This window comes from Pagrus major, chromosome 1 (genome assembly GCF_040436345.1).
Source record: "Pagrus major chromosome 1, Pma_NU_1.0".
In the NCBI taxonomy this organism is placed as follows: domain Eukaryota; kingdom Metazoa; phylum Chordata; class Actinopteri; order Spariformes; family Sparidae; genus Pagrus; species Pagrus major.
In genome coordinates this window covers 25,814,294-25,833,483 of record NC_133215.1, presented here as the reverse complement: position 1 = coordinate 25,833,483, position 19,190 = coordinate 25,814,294, and the positions used below count along the sequence as shown (strand labels likewise).

The 19,190-nt window shown below is 41.9% G+C and overlaps 1 protein-coding gene across 2 annotated transcripts in view; it reads left to right on the top strand.

The window, feature by feature from the left end:
• Positions 1 to 18,789, top strand: part of LOC141000915 (complement C3-like) — a 32,080-nt gene extending 13,291 nt beyond the window's left edge. Inside the window, exons 17-42 of one of the 2 annotated variants that reach the window (XM_073471805.1) lie at positions 1,121 to 1,156; positions 1,600 to 1,720; positions 1,807 to 1,895; positions 3,483 to 3,622; positions 4,639 to 4,851; positions 5,171 to 5,234; positions 5,324 to 5,413; positions 6,538 to 6,744; positions 6,876 to 6,951; positions 7,090 to 7,249; positions 7,342 to 7,437; positions 7,763 to 7,913; positions 8,099 to 8,184; positions 9,014 to 9,091; positions 9,210 to 9,365; positions 9,579 to 9,641; positions 10,062 to 10,143; positions 10,326 to 10,374; positions 10,777 to 10,867; positions 11,364 to 11,453; positions 11,659 to 11,761; positions 16,106 to 16,195; positions 17,141 to 17,233; positions 17,344 to 17,427; positions 18,224 to 18,368; positions 18,614 to 18,789. In XM_073471805.1, coding sequence (XP_073327906.1) covers positions 1,121 to 1,156; positions 1,600 to 1,720; positions 1,807 to 1,895; positions 3,483 to 3,622; positions 4,639 to 4,851; positions 5,171 to 5,234; positions 5,324 to 5,413; positions 6,538 to 6,744; positions 6,876 to 6,951; positions 7,090 to 7,249; positions 7,342 to 7,437; positions 7,763 to 7,913; positions 8,099 to 8,184; positions 9,014 to 9,091; positions 9,210 to 9,365; positions 9,579 to 9,641; positions 10,062 to 10,143; positions 10,326 to 10,374; positions 10,777 to 10,867; positions 11,364 to 11,453; positions 11,659 to 11,761; positions 16,106 to 16,195; positions 17,141 to 17,233; positions 17,344 to 17,427; positions 18,224 to 18,368; positions 18,614 to 18,758 — 2,798 coding nt within the window. In that variant the 3' untranslated portion in view covers positions 18,759 to 18,789. The remainder of the gene's footprint in view (positions 1 to 1,120; positions 1,157 to 1,599; positions 1,721 to 1,806; positions 1,896 to 3,482; positions 3,623 to 4,638; positions 4,852 to 5,170; positions 5,235 to 5,323; positions 5,414 to 6,537; positions 6,745 to 6,875; positions 6,952 to 7,089; positions 7,250 to 7,341; positions 7,438 to 7,762; positions 7,914 to 8,098; positions 8,185 to 9,013; positions 9,092 to 9,209; positions 9,366 to 9,578; positions 9,642 to 10,061; positions 10,144 to 10,325; positions 10,375 to 10,776; positions 10,868 to 11,363; positions 11,454 to 11,658; positions 11,762 to 16,105; positions 16,196 to 17,140; positions 17,234 to 17,343; positions 17,428 to 18,223; positions 18,369 to 18,613) is intronic. The other variant, XR_012179574.1, reaches the window with a different exon arrangement.
• The last annotated feature ends 401 nt before the right edge of the window (positions 18,790 to 19,190 follow it).

The window sequence follows — 19,190 nt, the reverse complement described above, 5'->3', positions numbered from 1 at the left end:
TTTCTACAGCTTTCACTCCCAAGACGTAGGTACATTGCCTGCCAACGTCGCCGCCGCCGGTTTGTTGTTGTTGATTTTGAGGATTCTGATTGGCTTGCATGGCTTTACACTGCCGCCTACAGGTTTGGCATAGTGATGGTGCTCGACGGAGTATTTATGAGGGTTCATGTAAACGAAAACTTTTTTGAAAACGATCTTGTGTGTACGACGTTATTTTTGAAAATGGAGGGGGAGAAATATTTGTTTCTGTAAATACCCAGCTATGTAAATGTGGTCTTACATTCATAATTTCATGCAGTCCCGGTGACCTTTCTCCAGCTTTTTGCTGGACTTCCCCCAGCTAAGAAACAGTGCACTTCTATCTTGCACCCTCTCTTGGATCTGTGTGACAACATCATGATGTATTCCTGTCATTGTGTTAACACCTGTACAGTGTTTCCAATCTAGACCACACAAGGCCACACATTACATTATTTACATTTGTGGATAGCTCTTTGCGAAATGGTAGATTGTGAGGATTACTGTTACTGCAGTATCTTACAAAAACTAACAATGAAGCGACATTCAAGTCATCCAGCTGTATGGCACAGTAGTCCATGAGTTGGCATTTGATATCATCACTCATGTCAAAAGTGCTTCTGCTCATGGTGTCTTTGGAGAGTGGTATTGACTGTATGTTCCTTACATCTGCCATTCTTGGCACATAGCCACAGTGCCCAGTTTTTAGAAGAAAAACAGCCTTAAAGAAAGCAGAATGAAACATTTTCATCAGTGTAATGACCAAATAAAAATGTTGCAACTTCCCTAAAAAGAGCAACCATTGGTTTGCCAGTACAATTACAATAAATATATATTGTATGGACACAGAGGCCTTACTGTGTCTACCACTGGTGGACTAAGGGGGCAGAAAAACTGCCGCAAAGGTGCCCTCTTGGATGCGCCGATGGTAGATAAAACATGATAAAGTGCCCTTCCAGTACCCTTTCTGTGTGCTGGTGCCCCACTGCATACAGCTGCTGCCCTTTTAATTTTCTTTGCCCCTGCCCCTCGAGTCCACTGGTGTCTACTGTGTCAAATTACCCTTCCTCTGTTTAAGACTTTGTCTGTTTGACATTTCCAGAGTTGAAGTGTCAAGCCCCCAGCAGGAAGAAACGAGGTAAAAATCATAGCTTAAATGACTAAATATATTCTGTAACATATTCCCTAAACTTCTGTGTGACATTTCATGCTCTCCAAAATGTTTCTTGGATATCTGACTTTTAAAATATATGTCTGTTATGGTATGTGGAAGCAGGTGAAGCTATCGTGTAGTGTGATTTTAATTTTTGTACAAACAGAAAACATTAATATTTCTAAATGAAAACAGCTACATCAGCTCTCAGCTGTTGTGACTGTGTTCTGGTCAGACTGTTTAAACTTGATTCCTTTGCTCAAAGCATTTATTGTTGGCAAATAGTTGTTAATTGTGTTGGCAGTCTTGCCATCATCTACAAATGTCAGGAACATTTGTTGAACTACATTTCTTTACCAAAAGCTTTTTTTTTTATTTACTGTCATTTTCCTAAAATCAAAATTGTAACCTTTTTAATGACACTGTAGCTGAGGAGGATGACAACAGTTACATGGACAGCAATGAAATTGTCTCTCGCACCCGGTTCCCTGAAAGTTGGCTGTGGTCAGATATCAAGCTGCCTGCTTGCCCTCCACAAACACCAAACTGGTGAGTCAATAGAAATATACACACAAAAAATACACAGATAACCTACCTTTTGCCTCTCAAAGTGTTTACATTTTTCCTTATTTCAGTGAAACCACATCAGTTGAGAAAATTGTTCCTTCGCGAGACTCAATCACAACCTGGCAGTTCATTGGCATTAGCCTGTCAAGAACTCACGGTGAGGATTCTGTTTCTCTGCACGGCTTGACTTTTTCTTTCTTTGTCTTTACATTGGTGAGGTTATAAAGGTGTATAAGGCACACAGTTTACAATTTGTCAGGTTCTGGTGGAGGATTCTGCTCTTTGTGTTACACTGCGTGGTGTGGGGCTGGACCCAAAAGCAGACAACGAGGCAGGAGTTGAGTGCAGATATATTGATACTTCACAACGAAATATGCAGGGGCGAGGTGTAGCGAAACTCTGGCTGGAGAGTCCGTCGGAGAGCAGAGAGGTGTTGGAGGAGAGGTTGCTCACTGTGGCGCTGGTGGACCTGGTGGCGTGTGGAGGCTCAGGTGAGCTCGGGGTGAGGGTGCTGGCTGCAGAGGTGCTGAGAGCTGGGTTGCAGGGTGCAGAGCCACTGGTAGTTGGGACTGCAAGTGAACGCTGGAGGTAGAACAAAAAACTATTAATTTTCCACAAGAAGACACAGAAATCTCTGACAAGAGACTTTGTGAAGCGACTAGCAGGAGCCATGTACCACATCGATTTGACGAAATCATCTGGCAGCAGGTAGTGTGAAGACCAGGACTTCTAAGCAGGCACTGATTGCCAACCTGCTGCAGGTGTACGTAAGCGTCCACAACTCTGGTGAGGTGAAACTCCACCCAGCCTCTCAGTGCACTTCTGCAAGCACAACAAAACACAAAAAACACCAAAAACACAAAAATCCATCACAGAACTTGACAGGCCGTAACACTTTGGGCATTTTAAACTAGGGCTGCCCCCGACCAAGGATTTTCTTGGTCGACCAGTGGTTGTCATTTAGAGCGATTAGTCGACTAATCGACGCATACATATATATATATATATATTTTAAAAAGTAAAGTGGATGCGCCTATAAAGAGATTTACACAATAAGTAAAACACACTGAGCTGGATAATTTAGCTTTTCCAGTACACACGAATAGTCTAACACTAGCGCATATAACAATAATGAAATGTATTTATCTCTGCTTTCAAACGTTCGGGCGCCATGGACAGGTAGCTAGGCTATTTACACGTTTAAGGTGGTACATCATGTTCGTCGTGGAGGAGTGATAGGCGAAGTTTTTCTTGCAAAGTTTGCATGTCACCTTCTTGGGGTCATCCTTCTTCTTTTCAAAATGATCCCATATTTTAGACGTCTTTCCCGACATGGTTGGCTATTAATTGTTAACTGTCTAACCGCGATGTCGAAGGGACCTGCCATGTTAAAAAAAAACACTGACAGTGAGTGAGTGTCACGACTTCCTGTATCTTGCCCTTCAAATTAAAAGCCCTCCAGCCTTTTATACACAGGCCAGCCGCAAGTTACATAGCTTTTTGACTTAATTTTGACAAGACACGGCTCCAAATGTTTTTTGTTTTTTTTTCCTGCGACCAATCGACCAATGAAATTTTGGTCGGCTAATGATTTTTTGGTCGACCAGTGCTTGGTCGACTATTTGGGGGCAGCCCTATTTAAACACTTGTCACATTGTTTTTCCACCTCACTTCTCCACTCTACCTTTAATTTCCCATTTTTCTTTTCATTTTGTTTAATTTCACGTTTCTTTTTGACTTGAAGGTATCTGTGTGGCTGATCCATTAGAGGTCATTGTGCGGAAGGAATTCTTCATTGATCTCAAACTGCCATACTCTGCTGTCCGGGGAGAGCAGCTGGAAATTAAGGCTATCCTCCATAACTACAGTCCAGATCCTATCACTGTGAGTCTGAGCTATTCAGCTCTTGTGTTTAAGGACAGATGGCAGGGTTTACTATTAAAATACTTCACTCTCTTGAAGAGTAAGAGAAGAACATCAATATCACTGTCATATTTTACATTAAGTATGGAGCTTAAAGCAACATTATGTAGTAATCTGTATTTTGTGCAAATTTAACGCCCTCCACTGTTTGAGTGCAACACAGCTGTCATAAATACAAATCCCAGGTTTCTGCAACAATTTGCCAGATATAATTCACTGCTAACTACAAACAAAACTTGTCACGTCACAACGATGTTGTCTTGAAAACTTGTGTCTTGAAGTTAACATGCATGCTGAGGTATTTTTGGAGTGCAGCAGTCAAGTCAGTCAAGTTTGCACACAACTCAGAACAGTAACAACACATCAAGCTAACGTAAGATGAACCAGAGACATTATTATAACTATACAACAGCAACAAGTTCAGCTCTGTCTGTCTGAAGCCACTAATGACTGAAAGCAGTATTAGATTACTCGTGGTGGGACATCTTGCTTTTCCTCTTGGCACACAGGTAAACAGGTTTGAGTAGCCACACAGCCCACGTGAGCAGCGCGGCTCATGCAAGTCTCATGGGCCAAACACGAATCCTGCATGTGCAGTGCGTGAGCGTGGTGGAACTTCTTGCTTTTTATTTCAGCGCTCATGTAAGCAGCGAGAATCTAGAGATTCCCGCCTGTTTGTTTTTTTACAACACTCATGCGTTTCACTACAGTTTCAAAGTCTGTATCTGTAGAATAGATCACAGGCATGAAAAGAATACACACAACAGGTGGAGGGCAGTATTTTTCCAGCAGCCTCTTTTTCTTTCCCTCCCTCCCACTCTCTCTGATAATATATTTATCAGTATTAACAATCTGAACCATTCAGTGACTCCACGCACCTTGGAAACATCTTTTTAATTCATTATTATGATTTTTCTTTCAATTTGTCAACATCTAAATGTCAGTCTCTTTCTTTTTCCATCTTGACCTGTTTCAAGGTGCGTGTGGATCTGTTAGAGGAGGTAGATGTGTGCAGTTCAGCTTCTAAGCGTGGGAAGTATCGTCAGGAAGTCAAAGTTGGGCCCCAGACTACACGATCTGTACCTTTCATCATTATTCCCATGAAGCAAGGACAATACCGCATACAGGTTAAAGCAGCTGTTAAAGACTCTTCACTCAATGATGGGATCATGAAGACACTGAGGGTGGTGGTAAGAGAAACACTCTGAAATGTCATCTTATTGCGTTCAAGATTAACAATAAAATAGTATATGATTTAAACTTTACATTTCCATCTCAGACCTTTAACTTTCTGACTTGCATGCATGTGTGGCCGTTTTAAGCCAGCTGCAATATCAGACTGACGAAAATTCAAGGTTGAAAATTATAATTATTTGACGCTTGTCTCAATTTCAGAAAGAATAAAAAACTGAGTGAGAAGTATTTTAACATGCATGCCCCATTGTTTTTTGTCACACAAGTTTACTTATGAGTTATTCCTGATGTGTTTATTAACTGCTGTTTTTTTAGCCTGAAGGTGTCCTGATAAAATCCCCAAAGACTATAACACTAGCCCCTGCTAATAGAGGTGTGGGTAAGTGTGCTATTGAAGTTGCTGTAACAAGCAAAATTGTAATGTTTTTATTTGCTCATCCCTAATTTGCCACCTTTCTCTCCCTTTAGATGGTAAACAAGAGGTAATTATCAACAGTGAAATTCCTCTGAGAGATTTGATTTCAAACTCACCTGCTAGCACAATGATCTCTGTGACAGGTGAGAACAAGAGACATGCTTGAAACTAATCTCATCATGTAGTTTACAGCAGAGCAGTTTAAAGTGGTGGAATGATTAGCAATATGACATGATCATTTAGCATGTTTAGCTGACTAGCATCGTAAACATTAATCATCAGGTCCACACCAGGTAAACAAACTTTGAAGCAGATGTTGCTCCAAGACTCTTTTTATGGTCACTGATATGTTTGTAACTGCGATTGAGGAAGTGTTTGTCACAGATCTCAGTAAAATTACAGTACTTCCTGTGTGTCTGTGAGGTCGCCATGGTCACACAGCCAGCTGTGGCATCATGTTGGAAGAGTTTAGCCTCAATAGCTTTCATTGGTTTTACAGAGTTTGCATGCAGTATATACTGAGCAGCAAAATGATAACAATCTTCTAATTGGTTTTGAAGAGTGTGTGTGTGCACACCATAAGTGATCTGCATAAGCAGGATGCAGTCCCTGTCTCTTAAAGCCTTCCACACCGAGGAAGTTCACAATAAGTTACACAATGGTGTCGCTTTCTCACCGTATGATATTCACTTTCTGTGTGCAAGTACTTATCACAAAAACACTGACGTTAGAATTATTTGCACAGTTTGTAAAAGCCTTTACTGTGGGACTTTCCACTACAACTGCACCCCATGTCAGCTGTAGATACTGACAAGGACAATACTGGGTACAGATTTAGTAAAATGCATTATTACACAGCAGAAAGACTGATTAATGAAGTAAAAAAATAGCTTATAGTTTCTAAAAAAAATCTAATTAAACTGCAGTACATCAAATTCTACTACTTTTGTTGACCATGTTGTCAAAAGCTTTATAAAGGCCCTACACCACAGAGAATCTCAACAAAAATCAAACATTGACCACCACAATATTAAGCATTTTAAACATAAAAAACTAGAGCTGTCAATATAATATATAGATTTTTCTATATGTTATAAAGAAAAATAACGTGTTTTTAAAAATAAAATAAGGCAGATTAATCGCGCTCTATGATGCCCGTCAGTGTGATAGAGTGCCTGTAAATTCTGTTTTTGCATTAAAGTTGTTGCCAAAGATGTCTGTGTGCAAATGATCATCTTGAAGAGGGGCTCTTTCTGTATCCACTCAGGAAGAGAGCCGATCAGTGCACTGGTGGAGAGCACCATCAGCGGGAGATCAATGGGTAGTCTGATCTACAGGCCCTCAGGTGATGGAGAGGCAAACATGATCCACATGACTCTACCTGTCATTGCAACCATGTATTTGGACAAAACCAACCAGTGGGAAACTGTGGGATTTGAGAAACGTAACGAAGCCCTTCAGCACATCAAAGTTGGTAGGCTACGTTTTCTTTTTTTTTAACTGAGTAACCCAATTTAACTTTAAATTTAGGACTTCTCAAACATGCATCCAGTAGATTAAAATCAGTCAGTAAAAAGGTTGTGTGTGTGTGTTGTTTGTGTCCAGGCTACCAGAACGAGCTTGCCTACCGAAAAAATGATGGGTCTTTTGCTGTGTTCCCCAACCACCGAAGTAGCACCTGGTGAGCCATCCATATATCAATGACACTGTACATGAATGTCTTTAACTCCTTTAATGGTTAGAGGGTTGGATGTATATCATGTACAAATAAATAACATGAAGCAAATGTGAGACTGTTACACCCTCTCTCCTCTCAAAGGCTGACAGCTTATGTCACCAAGGTGTTTGCCATGGCCACCAATCTGCTGACACTGCAAAGGAACGTCATCTGTGACGCTGTCAAGTTTTTGATTCTCAACACACAGCAACCTAGCGGCATGTTTAGAGAAGTTGGAACGGTGATCCACAGAGATATGATTGTATGTGCACTGATTTAATGACAGCAGTTCATCAACCTGGTGCAACACAACAACAACAAATAAGACACCATCTAATACGTGTACTTGTGTAGGGTGATGTGCACGGAACAAATTCAGATGCCTCCATGACGGCCTTCTGTCTCATTGCCATGCAGGAGTCACGCTCACTATGTGCTGCCACTGTCAGTGTGAGTACCTCACCTGCATGCATTGTTTTCCTTTCTACCTCCTTCTCTTTACTTTATCCTTTACTGATTCCTGCCCTCTGCTTTTTGAAGAAGGCCTAGTAGTCATTTTTCCTGTTACATTAAATTACAGAACAGTATACAAGTAAATACTTCAACATTTATTCTGACTCTGAGAATAAGCCCACCTAGGTATTCATTTTACAAAAATCAATAACAGCCAGGACTGCAAAAACGAGAGCTGGATCTGTACTCTGCTTCTCTGTCTCTCTCTAAGCCTCTGGATATGGTTATCTCTCGTCATTAGCTGCCTTTTCCTTCTGTCCAGAGTCTGCCAGGCAGTATAGACAAAGCGGTGGCCTACCTGGAGACGCGTCTGTCCAGCCTCACAAACCCATATGCTGTTGCAATGACATCGTACGCCTTGGCCAATGAAAACAAACTTAACCGGGAGACCCTCTACAACTTTGTCTCCCCAGGTTTCCTCACACTATACTCCTTAACATGATCACTAGAAACAAAATGCACTGTGTTTGTTTTGTGTGTGTTTTTTATGTATTGTATGTGACTTCATAGTCAACGAAGCTTGTCACTTGAATAGATATAAAATGGTGTGTGTGTGTGTGTGTGTGTGTGTGCCTGTCTGCGTGTCCTCTCTTCTCAGAGTTGTCTCACTGGCCTGTACCTAAGGGACGTGTTTACACACTGGAGGCCACAGCTTACGCTCTTCTTGCTCAGATCAAGGCCAAGGTGAGCATGTCCCTCTTATGTGCTTATGTGTGCGTGACAATGCTAATAAAAACACTCAATAGAGCCACAATCCATGTTACTTTCTACTTTAACAGAGGAGAAGGTTGGTCAAGGCATGTCCCTGACTAGAGGCTAGTGAGTTTGACACTGATGTTGCTCCGTGTAGCTGGTGTTAATGCTGACCCTTGGAAGCATTGCTACTCCACGGGGCTGAGGTTTAATTGAGTTTTGGGACCTACCGACTTACCTTTCTCGGTTGGCATTGAGTATTGCTACTCCTGCTACTACTAGAATTGCTCCTAGCTGACTGTTGTGCTCAAGCTGCTGCTTGGTCACAGTGAGGTGAACTAAAACAATGACCCAGAGCAAAGAACTCAGTGACCGAGGTGTGTGCTTGCATTTGCAATCTAAATTCCAGAGTGGCTGTTCCATCGTGGGTTTGGCGGCTGTGAAAGTAGAAGAGGTTTTGAATGGGGAATAATGGCATGTCAGCGCTCTATGTAGAAGGACAGCAGGGTGGCCAATGACATATGCGTCATCAGGACCAGTCCATGGGCTGGCGTGAAGTAATAAAGACTTTCTGACATTTTGTGCCATAGTGAGACACAAAATGAAGGGGAAGGGGATTCCTTAGAGTCCTTAGAATTGAGAATTGTAAAGATAATTCACTTACGTCAACAAAAATGTCAACCTAATTTTGGTGCAAGAGGTCAAATCCAGGGAAGACCAGAGTCAGTAGACCTCATGTTTCTAACTTTAAAAGAATAAATCATTTCTTAAAATTGGTAATAAATCTGGACTTTTATATTCCTGCCTTTTGTTAATAAAGGCCTTTGAAGATGCCCGACCTGTTGTCAGATGGTTCAACCAACAGCAGAAGGTGGGCGGAGGTTATGGATCAACTCAGGTAACACGGGCCTCTCTCCTCTCTCTGTCTGGAAGCATATATGTGTCTATATTAATGCTTTCTATTGCTGTTGTGCTTTAATATGGGCTCAAGCTATTGATGATGTCCCTCTCTCCAGGCTACTATAATGGTGTACCAGGCTGTAGCTGAGTACTGGGCTAGTGCTAAAGAACAAGAGTATGATCTGGATGTGGACATCCTATTGACAGAGAGGTCAAGGCCTAGCAAGTATAACTTCAACCGTGAAAACCACCACACCACGAGAACATTTCAAGTGAGAGCACACACACACACACACACACACACACACACACACACACACACACACACACACACACACACAGATCTTCAGTTTGAGCTACAAAGTCAGTCTGTGCATTCGTAATGATCTAGTTATCACAGACATGATTCCTACTGATTGTTTACTCTTGCATGTGTATGCAGGTGTTTGTTTTAAACATGTGACACATATTTTAAATCTCAACAGTTCACTGGTATAAATAAGGATGTAAAGGTGACGGCCATGGGAAGTGGAGAAGCAACGGTGACAGTAAGTAACACATTTTTTTGTTTGACATTTTATTATCTGGTTTGCATTGTTTTATAAATGCCTTTTTCATTAAGCTCTGTAAATTGTGAATGCATTGGATTGTTTCAAAATGATTTTGATGGAAATGACTTTCCAATGTCTTAATGTTGCAAAAGATTATGCAGTGCTGTCATTTAACCAGTTGTGTTTTTTTGTCAAAGGTCAGTTGTTTAGGCTAGGATTGGTAAGTTGTGCTAGAAGCCTTTTTTGTTGTGTTTGTAGAAAATCTCTTAACAGCGATCAATAAAGCAACAGCTCTGACAAACAAAAGAAAACATTTTTTTTCTTTTTACAAAATTTGATTTAGAATCTTCCTCCAACCCTTGTTGAGGCCCTGATGGTAACTCACTGCTTTACGATGAACTTTTATCTCTATGACAGATGGTGTCCCTGTACTACGCTCTGCCTACACAAATGGAGAGTGAATGTCAGAAGTTTAACTTGTCAGTGCAGCTCCTCCCAGGTAATTTGGTGTCCTCTGGCTCTTCCTGTCTTTCTGTTTGCAGTTGGTTTTCATTTAAGCAGTAGTAATAATGCTTGTTCTGTTTTTGTTTGTTTGTTTGGTTTGTTTGTTTTTTCCTCTGCCAATTAGTTTTCTTAGGAGAAACACAAAGTAAATGCTGATCAAATGTTTTGCTTCTGCAGATGAAATCAGTGAAGATGAGACGACATACAGGCTGAGAATAGAGGTCTTGTAAGTACAGTGAAGACTTAACACTGACAAGTGTTACAGTGACATTATTTTAGAGAGCCATCCAGTGACGGACTCGGAATGATTGAGGGGCAGGGGCAAAAAAAAGTGTATTACGACACTATAAATGTCGTAATACATTTATAGTGAACTGGAAAGGTACCTGGGAGGGCACTTACCATGTTTCTAGCTACCACAGGGGGAACAAAGGGGGGACTTTCACAACATTTTATTGTACATGGGGGCACCCTGTAAATTGTTGCATATTACTGCTGTCTCCACTTTTTGCAGCTCGATCTCACCCTGCATAGTTCAAAATGATGTTTGTAAACATTAAGGGTTTTGCTTTTTTCTCACTTGATTTATATAAAATTATTTAAATTATCCTGTTCTTTTTCTGCACAGGTATAAGGACAACCAGCGCGATGCAACCGTGTCAGTCTTGGATATTGGCTTGTTAACTGGCTTCACCGTTAACACAAATGACCTGAACTTAGTAAGAGCTTACACAAGCATGAACAATACCCAGGATCAGACAACAGTCTAAATCTTAAAACATATTTTATTTGTACTAAGTAACCTTTATGTTATTTTTTTTTATTTTTAATGCACAATTTTAGCTTTTCTGTTGCAGGGCAATACAACGTTAAGATTGTATTGTGGCATTTTTCATCAAAAGACCCATACGATGCTGGATGCAATACAATAATATACATTCCTTAAGTTTACATTCCAGATATTAAAGTCAATTTGATGAAAAGCAAGCTCGGATTGCCTGAACATCTGGGGAATCTGATATTCTTCAGTATTTTTTTGCAAGATAACAAGACCATTTAAATTTCACTATTTAATTATTATTGATATTATTATTCAGTATATTAATTAGTTACTTTTAAAGTATAGTGGAAATACAATAACACATGACTTTGTCAGCTCACCAGTAAAACTGACTTTTAAACTGCTTGTTCATTTATTTGTGTGTGTGTGTGTAGCTGTCCAAAGGACGTGACCGCGTCATTGCAAAATATGAGATGAACACGCTCCTGTCAGAACGAGGCTCACTCATCATCTACCTGGACAAAGTAACACTTTTTTCCCCTAGTTTTCCTAAGTTTTATTGACAAGAACATTTGAGATTGTATTGATTTCTTGATGCTGGCCAAGTGGTGCTTCTCAGATCGGTAGAGGGCTTTTTTGGTTGTTTTTTTCGGCCAAAATCAGATGAAATTAAATTGTGTTTCTCTCTCACACACACACATACTGTACCCTTGTTGGACATCTCTGCAGGTTTCTCACACACGACCAGAAGAGATCACATTTAGGATCCATCAGACATTTAAAGTGGGCGTCATACAACCAGCTGCTGTGTCTGTCTATGAATACTATGATCGTGAGTCTCCTACAGATATACTGTATTTTAACAAACACTCATGCCAGAACCTCAAAATATTTAATTTGTCTGTGCCTTTTAAAAAACAATCTCGTAGGACGGGGGTTTATGGTTAGGTTTAAGCACAAAACAAAGCAGTGTTTTGGTCGTCACAAACACAGCTGTAGATGTCTCATGTCTCGTCAAAATCACCCGTTTTTTGGGGGTTTTTTTACCACAGACACAGCTGCAAATGACCCAACCAACACAACCAAAAATATCCCTTTCTTTGTTTCCACAAACACGGTGTCACGAGTTCTCCTTAAAACTATCCAGTGGTGTCATGTAAACAAGTGTTGAAACACTGCAGTTCCTTGTCAGAAAACTTCCATGTCCCCTCCACCTTGACATGAAAACTGTTATGTGAACGTGATGTGACACGTTTTGTGGAAAATTCCAATACAACACGTAGCCTAAAATAGGTGCAGGAAATATGACTACTACAATTTAATCCTGGTGACTGGGCTGAAAGATGTTTCACATTTACAGTTATGACTGCATTTTTTCTGCCTACAGAGCACCGAAGTCACGCCCCTGCAAGTGGACCTCATGGGACCTTATTTTATATATATTAAAAAAATTACAGTAGTCAATGGGAAGAGACAAATACATTTTTAATCCTGTTTTAATTGTGCCATTAATTACACATATGATGTTTGTCAATTTAAAGTCAATAAAATTGCTGTTTGTGTCAGGGCCGGTACGGCCGGTGTCGTGCCAATGTAGGTATCCCCGACAGAAACTGTTTCCCCTGGCCGCGGGAGCCAGGCGGAAACAGCGCTGCGCTTGCTTTCACCCAAGTAAATTAAAACTAACAACAATTGCATTGTTTAATTCAATGTTCTGGTGTTGTAATTATCTACGAGGTTTTGCAACATGGCCCACCCATCAAAATAAATGCTTTTATTCTCTTGTACGTCGTAACGTCGTACTACGTACTGAACGGAAAAACCAAGGCAATAATTTCCTCATGTGATTGACATATAACACGTTGTAATTCAAGTCCTGGTATGGAATTTGTCGAACTAAATAAACGTCAATATCCAAAATCAAGATCACTGTGATTGTTTTCTGGCTTCAATTACGTCTATTAAATCCACTTCATTCGAAATGTACTATAATGTACTCTTCTAGCCAAAGATATGGGGGGATACAAATTCTGGCAGACAGACTGCGCCTAGAAATTCTGTCCATAAAAATAATGAACAGAACCGGTGACAAAGGGCAGCCCTGCCGGAGTCCAACACGCACCGGGAACAGGTCTGACTTACTGCTGGCAATGCGAACCAGGCTCCTGCGCCGGTCATACAGGGACCGTACAGCCCTTAGCAGAGGGCCCCCGACCCCGTACTCCCGAAGCACCTCCCACAGAATGCCATGGGGGACACGGTCGAATGCCTTCTCCAAGTCCACAAAACACATGTGGACTGATTGGGCAAACTCCCATGAACCCTCGAGCACCCTGCGGAGGGTATAGAGCTGGTCCAGTGTTCCACAGCCAGGACGAAAACCGCATTGTTCCTCCTGAATCCGAGGTTCGACTATCGGCCAAATTCTCCTCTCCAGTACCCTGGAATAGACTTTACCAGGGAGACTGAGGAGTGTGATCCCCCGATAGTTGGAACACACCCTCCGGTCCCCCTTTTTGAATAGAGGGACCACCACCCCGGTCTGCCAGTCCAGAGGCACTGTCCCCGACTGCCACGCGATGTTGCAGAGACGTGTCAGCCAAGACAGCCCCACAACATCCAGAGACTTGAGGTACTCAGGGCGGATCTCATCCACCCCCGGTGCTTTGCCACCAGGCAGCTTCCGAACTACCTCAGTGACTTTGGCTTGGGTGATGAATGGATCAACCTCCGAGTCCCCAGCCTCTGCTTCCTCTATGGAAGTTGGTCAGTGGGATTGAGGAGATCCTCGAAGTATTCCTTCCACCGCCCGACGATATCCCCAGTCGAGGTCAACAGCTCCCCACCTCCACTGTAAACAGTGTCGGTGGAGGGCTGCTTCCACTTCCTGAGGCGTTGGATGGTTTGCCAGAATTTCCTCAAGGCCAACTGGTAGTCCTCCTCCATGGCCTCCCCGAACTTTTCCCAGACCTGAGCCTTTGCTTCCGCGACTGCCCGCGCTGCAGCACGCTTTGCCTGCCGGTACCCGTCAGCTGCCTCAGGAGTCCCCTGAGCCAACCAGGCTCGATAGGACTCCTTCTTCAGCTTGACAGCATCCCTTACTTTCGGTGTCCACCACCGGGTTCGGGGATTGCCGCCACGACAGGCACCGGAGACCTTACGGCCACAGCTTCGAACAGCCGCATCAACAATGGAAGCGGAGAACAAGGTCCATTCGGACTCAATGTCCCCAGCCTCCCTCGGGATCTGGTCAAAGCTCTCCCGGAGGTGGGAGTTGAAGACCTCCCCGACAGAGGGTTCCACCAGACGTTCCCAGCAGACCCTCACAATACGTTTGGGTCTGCCAAGTCTGTCCAGCTTCCTCCCCTGCCAGCGGATCCAACTCACCACCAGGTGGTGATCAGTTGACAGCTCAGCCCCTCTCTTCACCCTAGTGTCCAAGACATACGGCCGGAGGTCAGATGACACAACCACAAAGTCGATCATTGACCTCCGGCCTAGGGTGTCCTGGTGCCACGTGCACTGATGGACACCCTTATGCTTGAACATGGTGTTCGTTATGGACAAACTGTGACTAGCACAGAAGTCCAACAACAGAACGCCACTCGGGTTCAGATCGGGGAGGCCGTTCCTCCCAATCACACCCCTCCAGGTAACACTGTCGCTGCCCACGTGAGCGTCCCCCAGTAGAACGATGGAGTCCCCAGTTGAAGCACTCTCCAGTACCCCTCCCAGGGACCCCAAGAAGGCCGGGTACTCTGCACTGCCGTTTGGCCCGTAGGCCGAAACAACAGTGAGAGACCTATCCCCAACCTGAAGGCGCAGGGAGACGACCCTCTCGTTCACCGGGGAAAACTCCAACACATGGCGGCTGAGCTGGGGAGCTATGAGCAAGCCCACACCAGCTCGCCGCCTCTCACCGCGGGCAACTCCAGAGTACAAGAGAGTCCAGCCTCTCTCAAGGAGTTGGGTTCCAGAACCCAGACTGTGCGTGGAGGCGAGCCCGACTATCTCTAGCCGGTAGCGCTCAACCTCCCGCACTATTTCCCGCACAGATTTATTGTGAAAATCACAATTAATCTGTTAATATTGACAACTGTAGTTTTGTGAAAGGAGAGTTATTCAGTTTTGTGAGTTGGCAAATATACTCAAGGGTTGAGTTATGGAGTTTTTGTGGTGAGCGGATCGGTTGGCTGTCTAGCCTTTGTAATGTCTGTGTAATTATGTACACAACAAAAATATAAACGCAACACTTTTGTGTTTGATTATAAAGCAAAACTGCACATTTCAGAGTGGCCTTTTATTGTGGCCAGCCTAAGGCACACCTGTGCAATATTCATGCTGTCTAATCAGCATCTTGATATGCCACACCTGTGAGGTGGGATGGATTATCTCGGCAAAGGAGAAGTGCTCACTAACACAGATTTAGACAGATTTGTGAACACTATTTGAGAGAAATGGATCTTTTGTGTATATAAAAAAAGTTTTAGATCTTTGAGTTCAGCTCATGAAAAATGGGAGCAAAAACAAAAGTGTTGCGTTTATATTTTTGTTTAGTGTATTTTCAGTCTTATATTTCATTAGTTTTATGACAAACTGCAACCTTATTGAGTTGGAAAATTACCTGTAAATTGACAAACATCATTTGTGTAATTCATGGCACAAACTTGAGTGGGATCAAATGATTTGTCTCTCTTCATTCACTACTGTACATATTTTTTTCCCTGTAATAAGGTCATATGGGGGTTCACCGGAAGGGGCATGACTACCTCAGGGTTGAATCTTGTGTGTGGACAAAAAATATTGGTACTGAGCAGCTGCATCTTTTAACATGCTGGTTCAGCCCTGAAGTTATTTATCTTTCACTATGCAGTTTAGTTTAACAGTGAAGTGAAACATCCACCCTGGGTTAAAGAGCAACATACGACCCCTTTCTAGCTTGAACACAGTCCCTCACATATTCAAGTGTGCAATGAGCAATTGTTCGCCAAGGCCATAAAAGTCAGTGTGTGTTCTCAGCTTCCTCTGGTAATACAGCTCAACAATTTATTCCTTGCTGAAAATGAAATAAGAATACATTTAGGACACATTTAAAGATATTAATGTACATGTGCGGATGATGCTGTGAATAATCAATGTGAAAATATTTTTCAAATGTCTTTCTTCCCTGTTGCAGAGAGACCGTGTGTGAAATTCTACCACCCAGAGAGGAGAAATGGAAAGCTACTGCGGCTCTGTAGAAATGATGAATGCACATGTGCTGAGGGTAAACATGATGACCTAAACAGTCTAAACATACATTTGTTTTGAAGGAAAACAACAGACGACATCTGAGTCTTATTCTCTGTAGTCTGAGTTACATGACTTATTGATTCTTGACTGACTCATGAGAGCGAGTCATTCAAGAGGCCACAGGATCAGTTTCCATTTCCACTTCCTCTTTCCATTCTCCAAACCAATCCTGTGGCATGATAGACAGAGCCTGACGGCCCGAATCATCACGGGGGTTTAACGGACCTTTTTCAGATGTTTCAGTGATCATAGCAACCCCAGGAAAAGATGGCATAGCACACAGAACATATACAGAAGCTTAACACTTAAGTTGCACCCTCAGTGACTTGAGACTTGAGACTCGCCCTCAAAAGACTTCAGACTCGACTCGGACTCGAGATCTGGGACTCGTGAAGAATCTTAATAATTTATTTTTTATGGTGCATCGACATTAAGATAATGTCTGATGAGCTAAACGTCATTCCAGCTGTGTCTCAATTAGGGATGCAACGGTAGAGTTTTCCCACAGTTCGCTATCACAGTTTTTGGGCCATGGTAACGGTACGGTTTCGATATCTTAATATAAAACTAGTCACACTAGCAAAGGCAATATTGCATGTAAAAATAATTAAAAGCAGATATAGTCAAACCACAAACCTTATTATAAAAATTTAACACTTATCTTAATTGCCTTCCATAAAAAACATATGCAGTATCCAATCAAGTTAAACAGCAAACATTATTGTAGTATTGTATTGTACTGTATTGTATTGTATTGTTTGCCTTTGTGTATTGAACCTAACAGGGCGTATTGAACGGTTCGATAAAATATTGAATATTGTTGCATCCCTAGTCTCAATTAAGGGGCCGCATCCTAGATGAATTGAGACACAGATTCCCTCATGTTTAACCTTACGACATGCCTATTGTATACTCCCAGAGAACTGCAGTATGCAGAAGAAGGGCATAATCAGCCATGGACAGCGCACAGCTATGGCCTGTGAGAGTACTCCGACCAGCGTAATAGATTTTGGTAAGAGTGTAAATGATCTGCATTTATTTATTGAGTACTTTTATCAACAATAAAAAAGCTTCAGAGAGTTAAGCAAGTGAGCTAACAATCTGCAACTTGTCTGTCTTCAGTGTACAAAGTGAGGCTGGAAGAATTTACAGACGGTCAGTCCACTGACATTTACACCATGCGGGTACTGGAAGTCATCAAGGAAGGTGGGTATTCATGTTTGAACTGCCTAAAATGTACTATCCACTTATGTTTTCCCTTAAGTGTTTCTAAGGTGCCTTGAAGAGGAAGGTGACGTTGCAATTTTTTGTCTCTTTCTGAAATTTTATGGGCAACACTGTTTACATTTAGAAATAAAACTTCTTGGTCATCAAAAGAAATGTTTGACATTTTAGGAGACATGTTTTTTTTCCCTTTCTTGAAGAAAGATACTGTAGATGAGACGGTGACACAGTCACATATTTTACACTAAATACACTATAAAGCTGTCCCTTACAGCCAGCCAGCCTCCATCACAGATAACCAGTGGATACTCAAGTAATTAACTGGTCCTGGCCACGAAATAGTCCAGTACATAACCACCCATGAATGGTGACCTGTGATTTTCAATGGCTTTATTATGGGATTTATAGAGATGATAGGAAAGGGGGGATGACATGCAGGTCAGATTCGAACCCTGGGCCACTGCGGTGAGGACACAGCCACTGTACATTGGGTGCATGCTAAATTAACGTAAAGTTAATTTTTTGTATGCATTAAACAAACAAGTTTAGATTTCTCATCTTTGGACAGAGCCAAGCTAACTTATTCCAGTCTTAATGCTAAGCTAAGTTAGCCCGCTGCTGCCTGTAGCTTCATATTTACTAAATGTTGAACCATTTTTTTAAGTGTGATTCCACTTGGAATATGTGAGAACACAACATTAATGTTTTGTACTGCACCTTTAGCTATGCATTTAATCCTTAAGCATCTTATCTCTCTTCTTCTGCATTTTAATCACAGGAAGTAATGATGTGGGTCCCCAGAATAAACTGCGTGCTTTCCTCAGTTCTCAGCACTGCAGGGAGTCTTTAGATCTGACAAAAGGCAAAACCTACCTTATCATGGGGACATCCAAAGATATTCACAGAGATGACCAAAATGAATCGTAAGTTTGTTCTTTGAGTGAATGTGCGTGTGTGTTGTGAGTGCGTCCCATCATAATATTGTCTCCATCAAACTTTATATCTGTTTTACTGCTTTCTGAATCAAAGTCAGTCAGAGTGATAAAAGGCACACATTTTGTTGAGGTTTTTTTTTTCTTTTTTTTTTTTGTTTGACTTATCGTGTTATGCTGCGGTGTGTTTAAGACCACACAAAGACCCAAGGTGTTTTTCTGTTTGCTCTCCTCAGGTTTCAGTATGTACTCGGTGAGAGAACCTGGATCGAGTACTGGCCCGCAGAGGCAGAGTGTCAGATTGACATATACAGACCTACCTGTTTGGGCATGGAGGAGCTTGTCGATATGTTCACAATTTTCGGATGCGCAGCTAAGTGAAACTCAAAGAAATAAACTTCTTTCAAAATTGTTTTAATTCTGCATTATTTTGATTATGTAAAACTTTCAGTGCTTTGAAACATAAGGATTGCACAAGTTACAGTGTGACACTGCATTGATTAAATGTTATGGTTTTAGTCTTATCGTCTATGTCTTATACAAAGTAACTTTCAGTTAATGTAGAATATTAATTGATGAATACTGATTAGAACCTGGATCGAGTACTGGACCACAGAAGCAGAGTGTCAGACTGACATATACAGACCTACCTGTTTGGGCATGGAGGAGCTGGTCCAGCAGTATGCACTGTTTGGATGTGAGCACTAGTTAAACTCTTCGAAATAAAATTTTCTTTTCAAATCGATTTCATTTAGCATTTTCCATTTGTAAAGCCTTCACTGCTGTGAATATACAATATATAATCACAATATT